The following is an 18,211-nucleotide window of genomic DNA, read 5'->3' on the forward strand; positions in this document are numbered from 1 at the left end:
GGTCCACGCTGATAGCCGTGGCTCACGCCCGTCTCTGGAGCTCCTTTAAGCAGCTCTCTGAGTCCCCTCTCCTCATGCACCCCGAAACAATGGTCTCTTGCCTCTTCGGCAGGTCCAGACTTTTTCCCAGTCTCCCTCCCAGCTAGCCATGGCGCACTAACCCCTTCAGGCTGTATTCATGCTGCCAACCCCAGTCCTCTCCCTGGGGTCCGACCTCCGAAGCCCGAGCCTCAGCTCCCAGCCCCTGCCCGCCCTGGCGGGTGAGCAGACAAGCCTCTGGGGCTGGTGAGTGCCGGTTGGCACCAATCCTCTGTGCGGGAATCTCTCTGCTTTGCCCTCCACACCCCTGTTGCTGCGCTCTCCTCTGTGGCTCCGAAGTTTCCCCCCATGCCACCCCATCTCCGCCCACGAAGGGGCTTCCTAGTGCGTGGAAACTTTTCCTCCTTCACAACTCCCTCCCAGAGGTGCAGGTCCCGTACCTATTCTTTTGTCTGTGTTTTTTCTTTTTTCTTTTGCCCTACCCAGGTACATGCGGAGTTTTTTGCCTTATGGGACGTCTGAGGTCTTCTGCCAGCGTTCAGTGGGTGTTCTGTAGGAGTTGCTCCACATGTAGATATATTTCTGATGTATCCGTGGGGAGGAAGGTGATCTCCATGTCTTACCCCTCCGTCATCTTGAAGGTACTCCCAAGTGTTCATTTCCTAATGAAGGCTCCCATGGCATGGAAAACTGAAATAAATTTGCTTTCTCCTATTAATCTGTCTTTGTCAGTTTAATTTTCCAGCCCAGCCAGGGACCCTAAAATCGTCAGGGATAAGCTATTCCTCCTGGTCTCTTCATTGTCAGTAATGTTACTTAAAATGTTAGTGAAATGCCAAAGTACGTCTGCACCTTTCATTCTTAGACACATGTGCACACGTGCAGCATGGTGTCAGCATGAAGAGCTCGAACATTCTGGAGGGAAGTTGGCGTGGTTCAGGTCTCAGCCCAACCCACCCACATGAAATTACCTGGGCCACTTACACCGTCCTCCCTCGCTTACTCCATTTCCTCATGTAAAATGGAGATTATTCCGGGGATCACATCACACTCGCGGGCTTTTCTTAATTCAGAGGCCAGCTCAGGGGAGGGAGGGAGAACAATTTAAACAGCAAGGTGTGATGCCCCAGGCCTCTGCCCTGCTGGAGGACCAGATGGGAGGTGGGAATCTCTGTTCTCCCCTCACTATGCTGAGTGGGATTCTAGTAATTTTTTTTTAAATTTTACTTATTTATTTATTTTTATTTTTGGCTGTGTTGGGTCTTCGTTTCTGTGCGTGGGCTTTCTCTAGTTGCAGCAAGCGGGGGCCACTCTTCATCGCAGTGTGTGGGCCTCTCACTGTCGCGCCTCTCTTGTTGTGGAGCACAAGCTCCAGACGTGCAGCAGGCTCAGTAGTTGTGGCTCTTGGGCCCAGTTGCTCTGTGGCATGTGGGATCTTCCCAGACCAGGGCTCGAACCCGTGTCCCCTGCATTGGCAGGCAGATTCTCAACCACTGCGCCACCAGGGAAGCCCCCTCTAGTAATTTTAAAAGAAACTTTTTGTGTGTATCACGTCCCCTAAACATGCCGGTTTCTTTAGCTGGTGCTCAATCCATCTGTTTCAGAGCATGGAGAGAAGTTAGTCTGCCCTCCAGATAGCACTTAGGGATTTTTAAGAGTGATTTTAACATCATAACAGTCCATTCTTATCTGACTTAGGAACTATCCCCGCCCCCTAGCCCACATACATGCACACACACACCACTACTCCATCTCCTATTAAAAGGAAGCCAGTCCAGTCAGAAGCCTACCCACCTACGCGCCCATGTGAAATGTGCATGATTTGTCAACGTGTCTGTTCATTAGCCTTGAGACTTTTTCCCTCCAGGAAAGAAAGGAATGGCAATATCTCAGAAAACAAAAAAGAGACCCTGGAGCAACTTGAGCCCTGAAACCCACTCTCTCAATATCCTTCATGAGACAACAGTCTTGAAAGCCAAGCTCTGTGGGGGAGGAGCAGGTAATTTTCAGAATTCCTTGGGTTTCATTAGCATGGCAAGGGCTCCACCTAAGAGACTGGATCTTGGAGATTATCTATCTATATGTCAGAGGCAGAGGAAATCTAGAATATGACTTAGAGGAGAAATCCACTTCCTCTAGTTTGGACAGAAGAAGGGCTTTGTTTCTCCAGCGTGTTTCCAGACCTTTCCGTGGGGGATGCAGGAAGGTGGTGCGAAGTGCCTGTATGCTCCATGGGTAGACAGGGAAGCTAATGGTACTGGCTGGCAAACTAGCAAGGGAGTTATGCCAGTGAGAGCAAAGTGCCCTTGTAGACAAGGGATGCAGAGCACAGGGACTGGGGGTCTAGGGGAGTCACCGTGTAAGCAGGTAGGTTAGGGGTCCCCGGAGTAAGAGAATCAGGAATGGCTTTCTTGACATAAAAGAACTCATTTTAGCCTAAGCCATTTTGTGATCTCAGCCTGGCCGCAAGGCTTGCCCTTGAACAGGACAGAGAAAAGTCAGTCAAATAAGACTGCAGTGATAACACAGAGTCCTTGTGTCTCCTCAAGGGATATACATGACAATATATCTTTGAGTTCTGCGGGAACAAAGGCCCCCAGGACGGAATGATGATGTTGACCCTCCTGACTTCAATCAACTAAAGCTTGGACCCTGTGGACCTTTGCCCCAATTCTAGGCTGAATGTTCCTCTGCTCAAGCCCCCTCATGAATATGCATGTACCTTTAGCCTCAAACTTCCCCAGTTTTGCTGCTCTGGGAGACTCTGCTTTGGGAAGGATCCCCAGTGTTCTCCTTACTTGCTGCAAGTAATAATAAATCCTTCCTTCTCCCAGTCTTTGGCTTGGTTGTGCCTATTGGCTTGACACCCACCAAGAGGCAAACCCGCGGCTCAAGCTCAGAGAGCTCACCTGCTATGGACTTGGGTAGCAGATGCCGGTAGAACAGGCAAGGAACAGCGTGGATGCAGAGGACAGCAAGTGTCCTGTGTCTTAGTCTACTTGGGCTGCCATATGAAATACCACATACTGAGGGGCTTTTCTAACGTACATCTGTCACATTTCTGGAGGCTGAGAAGTCCAAGATCAAGGTGCCGACAAGGTATGTTTCACTTCAAGGTCTCTTCCCTTGGCTTGCAGGTGGCCGCTCTCTTGTTGTGTACTCACACGACCTCTTCCTTGTGCCCTCGGAGACACTGAGCGCCAGCCCTCTGCCATCTCTTCTTATAAGGACACTAGTCCTGCCGGATCGGGGCCCCACCCTCGTGACCTCACTTAGCCGTAGTTATTGCTATAGATGCTCCATCTCCAAATACAGCCACAGGGAGTGAAGGCTTCACAAAGTGAGTTTGTGGGGTTACAAACATTCAGTCAGTAACGGGTCCATTGCTATCTGAGGACCTGAAAGCAGATCTGAGACTCTGTTTTACTCATCCCTGAGTTCCTCCCATGTGTGTATGAGACTACATGTTAATAAACTTGTTTGTCTTGGTCTTGTTAGTCTGTTTTTTGTTACCGAGCCCTGAGAACCTAAGACGGATAGAGGGAAAATGTCTCCCTGTGTGACATGTGGCTAACACTCAAGAAAAAAAAAAATTCTAAGCTATCATTTGTAGAAACACTTGGATGGGATCCTGGGTTCAGCAGTTTTCTGTTCAAGCTCTCCTCTTTTCTGTTCGGAGGATGCTCACTGTCGACCAATCCAAGACCATTTCGTGTGGGGCGGGGCTGGGAGGTAGAGGAATCTTGCTCGACTGCTAATTGAGAATTAGGGTTGAAACACCCCAATCTGGAACAAATTCCGCAAAAGCATATATCACCAATTAGAATCAATTTCACCATCTAGAAATATTGATGTCTACACACCCCAGTTTAATCCATGCACAAATCTTTCTTATCCATCATAGAGACGTAGGCTTAGCCTTGCTAATGAAATGTCACGGGCTACCAAAAACCCAGAAAAATATCCTGGATTATTTTGTCATTTTGATTTAATAAACGTTTCAACTGAGAGAGCAAGACTTGGAATTATAATTATGTCAGCATATAAGAATTAAATCTGGCCTAACCAGCCTCCAGGTATATTTTTAAACAAAAACAAACACAAAAATTCTGTATGTGAGCTCAATAGCTTTTAATGGTAAGCACACATTTGGCAACACATAACCGTTAAGTGGATCATCATCACTAATTCCTTCAGTATCCGTGTAATAACAGCAGTCACTAGGAACCACAGTCGATTTGACACACAGTGTGGGTTTATTTCTTTATAAATAGGCAGCAGTGAAAAGATTTATAATTTCCCTCTTGCTGACATCAGTGGGCAAGTAAGGCAGGAGGCCCCATCGGCTCTGATGAAAAGATATTACACGTTGTATGCAGTTAACATGGGTAACGGTTGTAATATCTTTCCTCTGATGTCAGTTACAGCTGTTGCCCCATTTCAGGCATGTCAGCAAAGTTCAGCTATTTGAACAAAGGGAGGATGCTCTGAAAGTCATCCACAGGACATTTTTCCTATGTCTTTCACGCTTGGCGTTGTCTCATCCAAAAGATTGAAAGAAATTCTTAATTTTTTTTCCCCAGCTGCAAGTTAGACCCCAAAACTTCTTTCTTTTCCCTTTTAAGCTTTGATAAGAACAACCCTGCCTTTTTGAAGATCCTAGAGGCAAGGCAAGTCTCCCCACCCCCGATCCCTTTGTCAAGGTCCTGATGTGTGAAGATCTGAGAGAAAGACCACTGCTTGAAGTCACGTTTCCGGCTGCAGCCTGGCAGGTAACAGCAGCAGCCCTGAAGCGGATGTGAAAACCTTCTTAGAGAAGCAAGAGAAAGGGGAAGGATTTCAATGCCTGCCCCCCTACGCACACCCCAGACAACTACCTCAGACAGTCTCTTGGGGTCCCAGCATCAGAACTCTGCCTGAGGCAGCCGACGGACTTGAAAGAAACCCTCCATTTGGGGGGCAACGTGCCAATATCGTCACTATGCTTGCTCCATGTGGAGAAAACATCTGCTTGGAGGAGCCCGCCTCTCCCAGACCAGCAGCCCGACAGTGGGGAGACGGGCCGTGGATTCTCAGGGAAGTTTCTGACAGCCTGCTCTCCAGAGAAGTGGGGGACATCGTGTCCACGGGGGACAGAGGAGGCTGGAGCGACTTCCAAAGTGTTTCAGCCCTTGGGGTGGCTCGTTCAGCTCAGGGACAGCCGATTCCAAAAGGTTTCTATTTAGCTAGACGTTCGTGGGTCATTATCAAGTATTGATGAAAGTACAAATACAATGAACTCTGTAACGGAGAACCGTCTGCTGATAGACTCATTTTAATCACTTCACAGATCATTTCCTTTGCTTTTAATGCACATGCCCACACTCTCACACAAACCCACAGTGGATCCTTTTTGTTTTTGCCATCACACTCTTACTTCCTTAACCCAGAACCCGCCTGTCCCTGCTGTCAGAGACCCTCCAGTGGGGTGAGGTGGCCGCACATCCCCTTCCTCTTGTTCTGCATCTGATCTGCCTCATGCTCAGACTGTTGACCACTTGATATGGTTGGAGACCAGGTCCATGGCCTGCAACTTTTATACCGACAAGTGCTGACGTGGGAGGACTTCTGAGGGAATAGGATTTTCAAACACTCTTCAACAATTGGTTGTTTCACAAATAGTTCTTTCAATGAGCCTTGTTTCATCTGAGCAAGCATTTGCTGACTCACCCAGGGAGCACACAGCTTCCAGGAAGTTGGATTGGCAATGGACGCTGGCTAAAAAAAAACCCAGACAATTGTTTTTCCATTATTCCATTACCAGCTGGCAGAGAGGACAAGTCACCAAAATAGGCATTTCTCCTTCGACGTGAAGTCATGGAGACCACAGCAAGGCAGGCTGGTGATGGGACCCTCTGGTCTGTCCATCTCAAATGATTCCAAATGTTGCCTGGTCCGAGCTCACAAATACCAGCTACAAAACTTTAAGTCCTGCTACTTGCATTATCATTGAAGGATTGCTCCATGCCAGAACCCAAACAAACTTAGTGGTAAAGAAATCAGCTCTAGGACAGAATTTGATTATTGAAGTTACAATGATAAATTCTACTTAGAATTTCAAAACCCTCGTCTTTCCCGAAGTCTGATTTTAATAAGAGAATCCAGCACATGGGTGATCAATTCGTGACAGAATTATAGGGACAGCTATTATGATTCAAACCTTTACTTCTGTATTTATTATAACATTATTATATTTCTGTTACAACCTCATTACAACAGAAAAGAAATGCTGGATACCTGAAATTCACTCATCAGCATTCAAAAACAAACAAAAAAACCCCCAACTACAATAATAGAGAAGAAATCAGTTGAGCAGAAACCAAAACTTTAATTTGCAGCCTTGTCCTGAGCTGGCTGTCTAGAGGGAAGCCCGGCTCAAGCCAGACATCGTATATTCCTACCCACTACTTACTTCAGGCACCTTAGCTAAGACTGTCCTAAGAAATACATTATTCAGTGGCATTTAATCTCAGGTGGGCTTTGATTTATTCTTTTGATTTAAACACTTGACATCAGGTTTGCAAAGAGTGGGGAAGCCCTTCATGGCCATTGTTGAAAGCTGGCTCCATCGAGGCATTCTGAGATATTTAGATGTTAGCTCACATAAATCCACTTTTTAGAAAGTGTCACAGAACTGTCTAGAAGTGGTGGACCCTGAATTTAAATTATTGGTTTAGGGAAAAGCTTTGGAAACTCTCTGAAGATATTAAAGAAACATAAGGAAAAGGTGTGGCAGGACAGCTACCTAAGAAAGACTGCCCTAAACTAATATTAGATTCGATGAAAAAAAAAAATCTGGAAGAGGCCTAGTAATTTCACAAAAGCCAAATTAAGCTTAAGGGCAAGCCTAACCAAGCTACTGAAATTGTTTGTAAGAGTGAGAAGAGCTTGAGGGACAACACGTTTGCAAAGCATCCTGTTTGTACGACTGATTTTTGCTGTAGCAACATCTACAAATTCAACAGTCTTTTTGGTGCATCTTCTCAGTGCCAAGCTGAGGGGTTATGAGAATGAACAACTGCTGCCTCTGTGCTCGGGGTTTATCAGGACACTCTACTTCCACATCTATGTACCTATGACAGGACACACTCAGGCTATTTGCTTTGGGCCAGGTACCCTTCTAAGCACTCAACTCACACTGGCTTATTCCATTCCTATAACAAACCTATCTCCGTTTGATAGATAAGTAAACTGAGGCAAGGTTAAATAACTGGCCACACCAGTCAGTTTATCATCCCACACCTCCAAAGGCACCCTTTTTGCCTTCTCTGTTAAAATGGATCCAGGCCCTTGCAATGTTTCCCCTCTACCTGCTGGCACACTGCCATGCTTTGCCAGTAGAGGGAGCGGGAGAGACACTGCAGGAGGAGAAGGGCATGGCTTCCCACACCAGGGACAGTGGCTCAAGGTCCCTGCAAACGTGCACCCCCCCATCCACCCACCCAGTTCCTGCAGGTCAAGCTACCGGCGGCCCTCGGTGGCCAGCTGCCTACCCCAGCATCTCCCTCAGGTGGTGCTGTAGCAGCGTGCCTCCAAGGAGACAGTTTCCAACAATATCTAGATCTTCGCCCAGGAGCCTGGGCAGTACTTGTCCTCAGGGCGGCACTGCTCCTTTACCTGCTGTTCCCACCTGTATTCTTTTGAGCTCTCTTTACCGCTCAGTAGCCAATCCCACATCACTCCAATCCTCTGTTATGGTTTATAACCATGTACCTTAAACTTCCCTGTTCACGTCGCTGTGAGGTTCCTCTCTCCTGAGGGGGTCCAGACTGATACCCTTGCCTACAGCCACAGACCAGAGAGCAGCGCAGCCAAGACGTGAATCCAGAGTCTCCACTCATGGTGGCACGGTCAGATCATCTTGCTGGGCAATGCTGCACATGTTCTGATGCCACATGCACCCAGAGTGAAGTGCCCATCCATACCGAGGGCAGGGCAGAGGAGACGTGACAGGAGAGAACTCAGAGGCTGAGCTTTCAAAAAATTTTCTAGCAGATATGCAGAGGAAAGGCATTCCAGGAAGAGGGGATGGTGTATGCAGCCATGGGAGGAGGGAAAGGGACAGAAGTGTCACCAGGGCTCCTGCCTAATCCCCTAAACTGCCTTCTCATTCCCGGGGAGATTCCTAGTGAGATGTGGGGACTTCAGGATCCTAACCCTGCTCTCAACAGCATCCCGACAGCTCTCAGGCCAACTCTCTGGGAAAAACCTTCTCCCCAGGCATCGGGCACAACAAGGGCCCTGACCTGGGGGCTGTGATGGTCAGAAGGTGGTAGCACAGGCGGTCAGAGGTCCCCACTGGACCTTGGTGACATTTCTCTCTGAGCACCATCTGTATTGGCTGCTTGGTTCATAACACAGAACACGGAATAGAGCAGTACTTTAAGTTTTGTAATCATTGCATTTATTTCCATTTTTGATAAAACTATTGCTCTTCACTCCCCAAACGCACATTTATAAATAATGGACATTGTAATTGTGTGGAGGAACAAACGTTAGAGTTGGAACCATCAGGCCATTTTCAGCAACACAGCTCTTTTGGGGGGGGGGTGCTGGAGGGTTTACAGAAAACACTGAAGTTACCTACAACTTTTTCCAGCCATTCTGCCCTCAGGGCTTCCATGGAAATAGGCTGTTTTGCTAAACGAAGGCAGGTCCTGGGAGTAGGGTGGGAATAGTAAGGGCTGCTCTGATCACCCCAGGTCACCAGGAAACAGGTCACTTGTCCCCAGCCTCTGGCAGAGCGCCCGCCTAGTTCCAAAGTCTGCCTTCAGTATTACGTGGTACACACACCCAGAGAGGTTTCAAACACACTGTGTGATATCCCCAAATGTGGAGTTTGCAGAACTGGCAGAAGCTGAGATTGGTATTTTGAAAGAGATGTATTTTAGGTCCTAGAAATTCGATGAAAAAGAAAACCCAGCTCCCAGGGATCTAAGCCCACTTGAGCATAGAAGACCTTTCTGCCTGAGTGGAAATGGTAGGGGGAAAACCAGAAGCAAAAGATAAAATTCGGAAGTAAAAAAAAAATGAAGGGACTGTATCGAGTGCGTTCAGTTGAGTTGATTACCCCCCTGCAGTCTGATGATCCATTTCCTCAAGGGTTATTGTTTCTGCTTGGTTTGGGTCAGCAATTCAGGAAGCTATGCTTTCCTTTATGGAAAAAAAAAATCAAAAGTAAAATAAGTGTTTCACGTCATGAAGATAATGCTAAGTTTAATGGCTTATCCAGCGTTTGAAGTCATCCCAGGTCCAGGTAGAGGGTCAGCAGGGCAGCCTGTGGTTAGACTGCATTCCTTTGAAGGAGCTGGTCCAGTAATTGCTAGGGAATTAGAGACAAAGAAGTCAAGTTCAGAGTCAGCATCTGGGCACCACACACACGTCACACCTGCTGGCGGCCGGGCCATTACCTTTTTGAAGACTTCGGCCCGGAGTCTGTTACTCTGTAAGATCACCCTTTTCTTTTGTTCTTCTTTTTTCTTTCTAACTTCCGGCAAGTTATTATAGATTCTGAAACAGATTCAGAAAACATTCTGAATGGTAGCGAGATAGCGTGTGTCTGCTGTGGATCTGTGTCCTCTCTTGTCAGCAGGCTCTTCCATTTCAAAGGGACGATCAGCTGCATATGGGCCACCTCGCATCTGTGAGACCCCAAGACCCGGGGCTCCCCTGACCATCTCCAGATGGGACTGCCCAGGCAGGGGCCATGCAGCAGATGGAGCCCCACCCAGGGCAAAGCTGGAGAGGCCGGTTGTTTAATCAGAAGTCACTTTTCTTGTCTCTCCATCTTCTACGATAATCAACCACTTGCTTGTAAAATGAGAGATTCTAGACCTACCGCTTTGCCACTCTGAGTGTAAACTTACCTTTTACCAAATACTTTTTTGCCACTCAAGTTTTGTCTCCCTATGACTTAGAAAAGGAGCAGGGAGTCAATGGAAGTAGCAGGAATTGTACTGAAATGACACACACATAAAATATGTGTGTGTTTGCCTCTTTACCTACTGTATTCCTAATTAAGCTGTTTCCAAATACCTCTCAGGCATATGTATTGATATTATTTTCTTGTCCTGGTGTAAAATTAGGAGCTTCCAAGATACAAGCAGGGCCCGAGGGACCCTTCCTCTGGGCCCTTTCTTCTTACTTCCCTACAGAAATTGTTTATGTACTGATGCCACACAAGATTTCTGCTGGAATCCACAGACACAGAGGAGACACTGTAGCCTGAGCTTTTGGGGTGCTGTACACGTGGCACTTGGCTTAACATCTCTTGTTTTATTTTCTCTCATGTTTGAAAGCCAGACAAAATTTGTTTAACATGTTGCCCTCTTAAAATAATAATTACAAACAATACAAGTATTGATGATGACAATATTAGCAGGTGACATTGTCTTGGTTATAGGGCACTAGGCTAATAATCTTTTTATGAATTTACCTTTTAAAATTTTTATCTATTTTTTTTTGAAATATAGCTGATTTACAATGTTATGTTAGTTTCAGGTGTACAGCAGTGATTCAGTTATACATATACATATATATTATTTTTCAGATTCTTTTCCTTTATAGGTTATTACAAAGTATTGATTCTAGTTCCCTGTGCTATATAGTAGGTCTCTGTTGGTTATCTATTTTATATATAATAGTGTGCATATGTTAATCCCAAACTCCTAATTTACCCTTCCCGCCTTTCCCCTTTGGTAACCATAAGTTTGTTTTCTATGTCTGTGGGTCTCTCTGTTTTGCAAATAAGTTCATTTCTATCATTATTTTTTTAGATTCCACATATCATTGATATCATATGACATCTGTCTTTCTCTGTCTGACCTACTTCACTTAGTATGATCATCTCTAGGCCCATCCATGTTGCTACAAATGGCATTATTTCATTCTTTTTTATGGCTGAGTAATATTCCATTGTATATGTAGACCACATCTTCTTTATCCATTCATCTGTCAATGGACACTGAGGTTGCCTCCATATCCTGGCTACTGTGAATAGTGCTGCTATGAACATTGGGGTACATGTGTCTTTTCGAATTATGGTTTTCTCTCAATATATGCTCAGAAGTGGGATTGTTGGATCATATGGTAGTTCTATTTTTAGTTTTTAAAGGAACCTTCATACTGTTCTCCATAGCGGCTGCACCAATTTACATTCCCACCAACAGTGCAGGAGGGTTCCTTACTAGGCTAATCACCTGACATGAATTTTCCCGGGTAGCCCTCACGACAGTTGGAAGAGACACCGTCCAGTGTCCTGCTGTTATGGGAGTGAGGAACCCATCCCCAGCGAGGTCAGGAGGCCAGTGACGTCCCTCGGCTGGTGAATGAGGGGCTGGGAGTCCAGCCTCGGTCTGTCTGACTTCATGCAGCACTGTTCCCCAATGATGTAGTGTAGAGTGACCTGGGAATTGCTTGCACATGGCACAGTGCCTGGCACACTGAGGGCATCGACATGATCTAAATGAACACACGATTGCCAAATCAAAGAGCAATTCTAGAGGGGACCAGGAGAAGTCTGTCAGGGTCAGTAGGCAATCTGACATGTCCCAAAGCTCCACAGTGGAAATCCTTCTGGATCCATAGACACGCATCTTCCCGATCTTGACCATCTGATCTTGTGGGGAGTTTAGGATAAAAATTCCTAGGCCTCAGACCTGGAGCTTCTGCTGCAGTATTTTCTTAACATCCTCAATAAATTATGGCACATCTGGACAATGGACCACTCTGCATCAATGAGGAAAATCATCCATGTCTTCTGACATAGAAAAAGACCTCACAGACACAAAGTAAAAGAAGCAAGCTACAGAAAGATAATATTATATATAGCATGATCCCATTTATGGTTAAGAATTAGATAACTAATAATAGTTATCTAATTAGATACTAAATAGTTATCTAATTTGTACGTCTAAATAGATGTACAAATAAATGTCTATTTTCAGGCAGAGAGAAAGGCCTGGAATGATACATAGGATGCTGGTAACTGTGGTGTCTCTGGAGAAAGTACAAGGCTGGGCAGTGGGGCAGGAGCGGGGACAGTCAGTCATGAGGGACTTCAGCTCTCTCTCCTCTGTTTGAATTTTTTTAATGAAAATGTAATTTAATAATATAAATAATAACAAAGAATACAAAAGAAAAGGAAGCTCCAGTGTGATTCTGTGGGTGCGTGAGGTCTGAGAACCGGGGTCTTAGCCCACCCAGGGCACAGCCCACAGAGCAGAGCGGAAGTCCCGTTACTGACCGCATCTGAGGAGACCTGGCTTCCAGCCAGGGGAGCCATGATGTGGGGAACAGCATCACTCTGCTCACCGGTCCTCTCAGAGCCTCAGTTTCCTCTTCAGTAAAATGATATGGTGATACTCTGTCCACGAAGGCTGCTTTGAGATCTACATTTTAATTTCAAGTCTCCATAATAGCAGCTCTGGACTTAGGGACCAGGAGGGAAAGATTTGGCTGAATTTTCCACCAAATTGAAAAAGGAATATTTTTGGCATGAGGTATACACAACTTTGTACTTTTGAAACGGCAGGTCTTGAAACCCAGTGGCCCTTTAAAAACCCCAGTTAGAAAGCTGCGCATTGGGTCATTAATGGGATGGTCCCCTTCCTCCTCACTTTTACTTTTTTATTTACAAAGAGGTTCCCTACAGATAATCAAAGTTGGCTAATTGTCATGGAAACAATATAATCATGGGAAAGCAGAGATTTTGCGCCTGGAGTGGGGAGAAATGTATTTTTCCTATTTTAATGGTTTCTCTAAGTTGTACCATCAATTTGGTTTAATTGTTATAGGTCCTCCCAGTGTTAGATACTTTATTATAAGCTAATGACATTTTACTTGGATGAACTTGGCAAACTCTGTCAAGTTATTACATTTGGATTGGGAGGCCAGGTCTCAGAAAGAATGGCAGCCTTTGTGTGTTGGTGAGAACGAGTGGGTGTCTAGAATAGCAACCAGCCAAGCAGGACAGGGAGAGTTTGCGGGCAGCAGGGCCGCCAAGCCCGCCGGGGATGCAGTGCCAAAAAGGCCGGCTCATGGCCCTCTGTGGCTTTGCCGGACCCATGCACCATCGGCCTCCAAGTCTGGATGCTTTTCTCCAGGCTCTGCCACCGTCAAGGCCCTCAGGAGACCTAGCTTCTCTCCTCATAAAATTACCTGCGGAGGTGCACAGTGACAAACAGCACCTGCCCAGAGCAACGATGGGAAAGTGCAGAAGCATTCCTGCTACGAGGCTGGGGATCTCTTAGAGACCAATTACAGGACTGGTTCAGAATCCAAGACCCACCACTTTCCTAAGGTTTTTCCAAGAATGACATTAGTATGCAGAGGCGCAATTCAACAACTTCACTTCTTCCAGCCAGCTTTTCAAATCCACGGCCAAGAAGACCTCAGAGCTTAAACGTGACCTAGAAATAGTGGCCCAGCTGGACAGTGCCTGGATCCATCAAGCCATCCCTCCTCCCTCCTCCCCCACTGTTTTTGACCTCACACAATATAACCAAGTACCTTTTAGATCGCATGTGCATCTCCTTCTCTGAAATGTACCTTTCTTTCGGTTTGAACAAGTTATCTGGAAAAACAAAAAAGTGGAAAGAGGATTAATTTCAGAAGGTACAGACGTTGCACATTTCTAGGGAAACATCCTGGTGGGCTTAGTTCACCCTCTGTTATCCACCCTGAATCTAAGCCCAGTCTGTTACAAACACAGCAGGGCTCAGTGGACACACACACCATGCACAGTTGTATTGAAATCAACAAACAGTTAAATATGGGCATGAAGTTCAAGGCTAACATCTAATAGTCTTTATGGTCAGTGACTCCTTTGCATGCTGCGTTTAGCAATAAAGAGGCATAGTTTACTGGGGTAGGGCCACTGTGGCACGAAAGTGTGTTTCAGTGTCGCTCTGGGGGCAGGGCCCTGGGTGTGAGGTCATCCCATCCACAAAAAATCTCCACACTAGGTTTCTGGTGCCTCTGAGGACAAGGAAATCTCCCACTATTGCTGGAACACTTGGAGAGCAGGAGCTTTCACTCACAATTGTGGCCTCCATCAGGGATGCTCAGCCTCTGCATCCTTTCTAATGGAGGAATTAGCCCTTCCCAAGGTCAGAACATGTAATGGACAACAACATAATAGTAATGGCTGTCTAGTGTCCTTTAAGAAAGTACACAGTGGCTAAAAATGACTATGAGTCTGGAATTTTTTTTAATGAAAGTACATATCGCTCATCACAAGGATGTTTACAGATGACACACTTAAAAGTGGTCTGTGTTTTTTCAAAATTAGTGTATACCTTTTTGCGATAACTCTGAAATCTCCATGAGACTCTCAGGCCTATGGGTTAGCCAAGAGTCTGGCACACAAAAATGTTTCATGGGGGTGCTTGTTGCATGGGGATGCATCTGAGCAGCCGCCACACATACTGTCTGGAACCCCTGGACGGTAACCAGCTCCCCTGCCTTCATTCAGCACAAGCAGACAGGTGACTCGGTGTCCTTCAATCATGGAGTTGCAGTGGGCTCCCTGGGACCCCCAGCCAAGACTCCACCATGTTTCTATCAGTCTCCCCCACCTGGGCCTGTCCTCCCTTGCTCAATACTCCAGTGGAGCCACCGAAGATTTCTCAGGCTTGACAATATACAGAATTTTCCAGGAATATACAAGAAGGTGGGATAGAGGCATGGATACGAAGACATCTCTTCCCCTCTGGGGAACTATAACACAGCTACCGATTTACAATATGGAAACAACACAGTGGCTGAACTTGTATTCTGTCTGGTTATAAACATAAAAGAAAAAGATGGCACCATTATTCAACTTCAAAGACAAGATTCAAAGGAAAAATAGAAGAAAAGAGAAAGAAATCAGAAGAGTTTTCCCAGTGAAGGGAAAACGTCCCCAGTGTTTGGAAAGGCACTGGGCCATGTGAACCAGGAGAGTCAATGTCGCCATGAAGACTGATCTGCAGAGACACCTCCCAGCGCCCACCCTCCGCTCACACTCCAGACAGGGCCTGGCCAGAACCCAGGACCTCAGGAAAATCCCAGCAGCATTCCAAAGAAATGGGCTGTCACCTTAAGGCAGTCAGGGTCTTGGGCAAGCAAATATGTGTCCGCCTGAAGACCCCCACTGAGGCAGGGAGAAGAAGCGTCCGACAGAGACTTAGACCTGGGTTTGCACCAGCTTTCCTCAGGAGCCACTCAGGATTAGGGAAAGGCTGACGTGAACAGATGCATGGTACCCCAAGGGAATAGAAATGTTACAAAGTGCATTTACAAGATTTCTATAATCTCAGTTCAATTGTATGTGGTCTCCCCTCAGAAGTTAGTTCTGTTTTTGTTTTGGTTCGGCTTGATTTGTTTCTTTTGAGCACCTGATACCACAATGAAGCTTTGGTCTTATTTCCAAGAGGAAACAAAAGCAAATGTGAGCTATCTGGCACCTCCACTGTTTTGTTTTCTGAACTCTTCTCCGCCTGCTGTGCCTCAGCACAAGTTTAAATTCTGGGCCCAGCAGCCCATGTTAGGTGCAAAACAAGCATGTCTGTATCCAAGAGGGCCCACCCCAGCTGGCGGGCTCCACCCCGCACCTATCTGGTTGCTGTTGATTTTGAGTTTTCATAACAGCACCAGGCCCACGTGATGGATAGCGGGGCTGCTTTCTGGATGGGATGGAAGAGAGGAAGAAAGCGAGGCTCTCCCTCCCTGGAGGAAGTTGTTTGAAATAATCAAGCGTGTCGCTAATGGCTCCCAAACTCACTAGAGTAAAAAGAACCCTATTTGGCACTTTGAGAGGGAAAGCAGCAAGAAGAGGGGAGGGGTCAGGGTGACACCTGAGGGTCAGCATCACTACTTCGGATAAACAGCGAGTGTTTATTGGATCACCATAGATCTCCACACCAACCCTGTGACGTACTCATAATTGTTTTGTATTTTAGGGTTGGAAAATCAAAGTTCAAAGGGCCGAGGGTTTCCTGCTCAGGTTTATGCAGTGAATGAGTGAGTGGCAGGGCTGGATTTCAGTCCACATCAGTCCAGCCCTGTCCACACATGCCCTCAACCTCAGAACACGGCCACCAACCCATGGTTGCAGATTTCATCTTTTGGTCGCCCTGACAAGCGTTGGTCCATTTCGCAGGAGACCAATCCAAAATCCCTTTCTCTTCTTCCTTCTTCCTGCCTCCTACATTTAATGAGCAACTACTATGCCTCCAGGGAATGCTCAGAAGAAAATAAAAATGATAAGATCCTGCCACCATGAGACTTCAGTATTGAAGAAGGAGTCAAATAATTAACAAACCAGCTACAAAGTATCAGGTAAGTGCTGTGATGAAAAAGAATCATGGCCACAGGGTCAAGGAGGACCGGGGTGGTCAGGAAGGCTCCTCAGGGAGGAGGTATTTAAACCATGACCCAAATGACCACAGGAGCCGGCCGTGGGGGCCAGTAGAGGGAAGTGTGAGGAAGGATCAGGGACACAGTGCACACAGTGTGAGGGAGGGGACACAAGGGCATGAGAAGGCAGGCCAGGAGCAGAGGTGAAAGCAAAGACAGCTGTGGTTCTGCACCCAGGTTATACACTTTACCACCGCCTGCGGAGTCTAACCACAATCCACACACGTGGGCACTGGAACCCGAACCAGAATCTCCGATGATTCTAGTGGGCGCCGTGTAATAGGGAAGAACGAATCTGACTCCATATCAGCAACGTTTCTTTTCCTTTAACCTTTGTATTCCATTGCTTTTGCTCTGAGTTAAGAATGTTGCCTATAGCCTGAAATAGACAGGAAAGCCTATTCTCGAGGCTCTGATCTTTAAGGGCATAATACTTTTCCGTTCATATAGAGATGAAAAGTTGCAGAACAGAGACAAACATTTGTCTTGTTGGAGGTTTACAGGAACGTCGTGACCTAACCTATGCGGACAGCTACAAGAACAAAGGATTCCAACACCAGGAAATCTGCAACAACCAACCACGCCCCTCCCTCAGGTTGCCTTTAAAAAGGCTTTGCTGAAACCCTTTGGGGAGGCTGGGCTTTTTGGGGGCATGAGCCACCGTCTCCTCGCATAACCCTGCAATAAACCTTTCTCTGCACTAAATCCCTATGTTTCGGTACTGTCTGGCCTAACTGTGGGTCAGGCACACGAAGTTGGATTCTGTAACAGCAGGTGATGGGAAGCATCAGTGGTGGGTTTTGAAAGCCTGTTAAGGAGATTTGCAAGTCTGTTGAGTTTTCCTCCAGAGTAAGAGATGGAGAGCCAGGTGGGTTTTTTTTTTTAACTTTATTTATTTTTATATAGCACGTTCTTATTAGTTATCTATTTTTATAAATATTAGTGTATACATGTCAATCCCAATCTCCCAATTCATTCCCCCCCCACTGCCACTTTCCCCCCTTGCTGTCCATCATTTGTTCTCTACATCTGTGTCTCTATTTCTGCCCTGCAAACCGGTTCATCTGTAGCACTTTTCTAGGTTCCACATATATGCGATAGTATATGATATTTTTCTCTTTCTGACTTACTTCACTCTGTATGACAGACTCTAGATCCATCCACGTCTCTAAAAGTGACCAAATTTCGTTCCTTTTTATGGCTGAGTAATATTCCATTGTATATATGTACCACATCATCTTTATCCATTTGCCTGTTGATGGGCATTTAGGTTGCTTCCATGACCTGGCTATTGTAAATAGTGCTGCAATGAACATGGGGGTGCATGTGTCTCTTTGAATTATGGTTTTCTCTGGGTATATCCCCAGTAGTGGGATTGCTGGGTCGTATGGTAGTTCTATTTTTAGTTTTATGGAACCTTCATACTGTTCTCCATAGTGCCTGTATCAATTTACATTCCCACCAACAGTGCAAGAGGGTTCCCTTGTGTCCACACCCTCTCCAGCATTTGGTGTTCGAAAATTTTCTGATGATGCCCATTTTAACTGGTGTGAGGTGATACCTCATTGTAGTATTGATTTCCATTTCTCTAATGATTAGTGATGTTGGGCACTCTTTCATGTGTTTGTTGGCTATCTGTATGTCTTCTCTGGAGAAATGTCTATTTAGGTCTTCTGACCATTTTTGGATCGGGTTGTTTGTTTTTTTGATATTGAGCTGCACGAGCTGCTTGTAT

General features: G+C 46.1%; 1 protein-coding gene across 2 annotated transcripts in view; it reads right to left on the reverse strand.

The window, feature by feature from the left end:
* Nucleotides 1–9,361: 9,361 nt before the first annotated feature.
* The window catches only part of LOC307052188 ((E2-independent) E3 ubiquitin-conjugating enzyme FATS), a gene marked incomplete at both ends in the record, with an annotated part of 242,601 nt that continues 233,751 nt past the window's right edge, over nucleotides 9,362–18,211 (reverse strand). For both annotated transcript variants that reach the window (XM_079703045.1, XM_079703044.1), the window contains 3 exons: nucleotides 9,362–9,400; nucleotides 9,489–9,588; nucleotides 13,588–13,651. In XM_079703045.1, the coding sequence (XP_079559171.1) occupies nucleotides 9,362–9,400; nucleotides 9,489–9,588; nucleotides 13,588–13,651 (203 nt within the window). The remainder of the gene's footprint in view (nucleotides 9,401–9,488; nucleotides 9,589–13,587; nucleotides 13,652–18,211) is intronic.

This window comes from Hyperoodon ampullatus, assembly GCF_949752795.1.
Source record: "Hyperoodon ampullatus genome assembly, chromosome: 1".
Classification (NCBI taxonomy): domain Eukaryota; kingdom Metazoa; phylum Chordata; class Mammalia; order Artiodactyla; family Ziphiidae; genus Hyperoodon; species Hyperoodon ampullatus.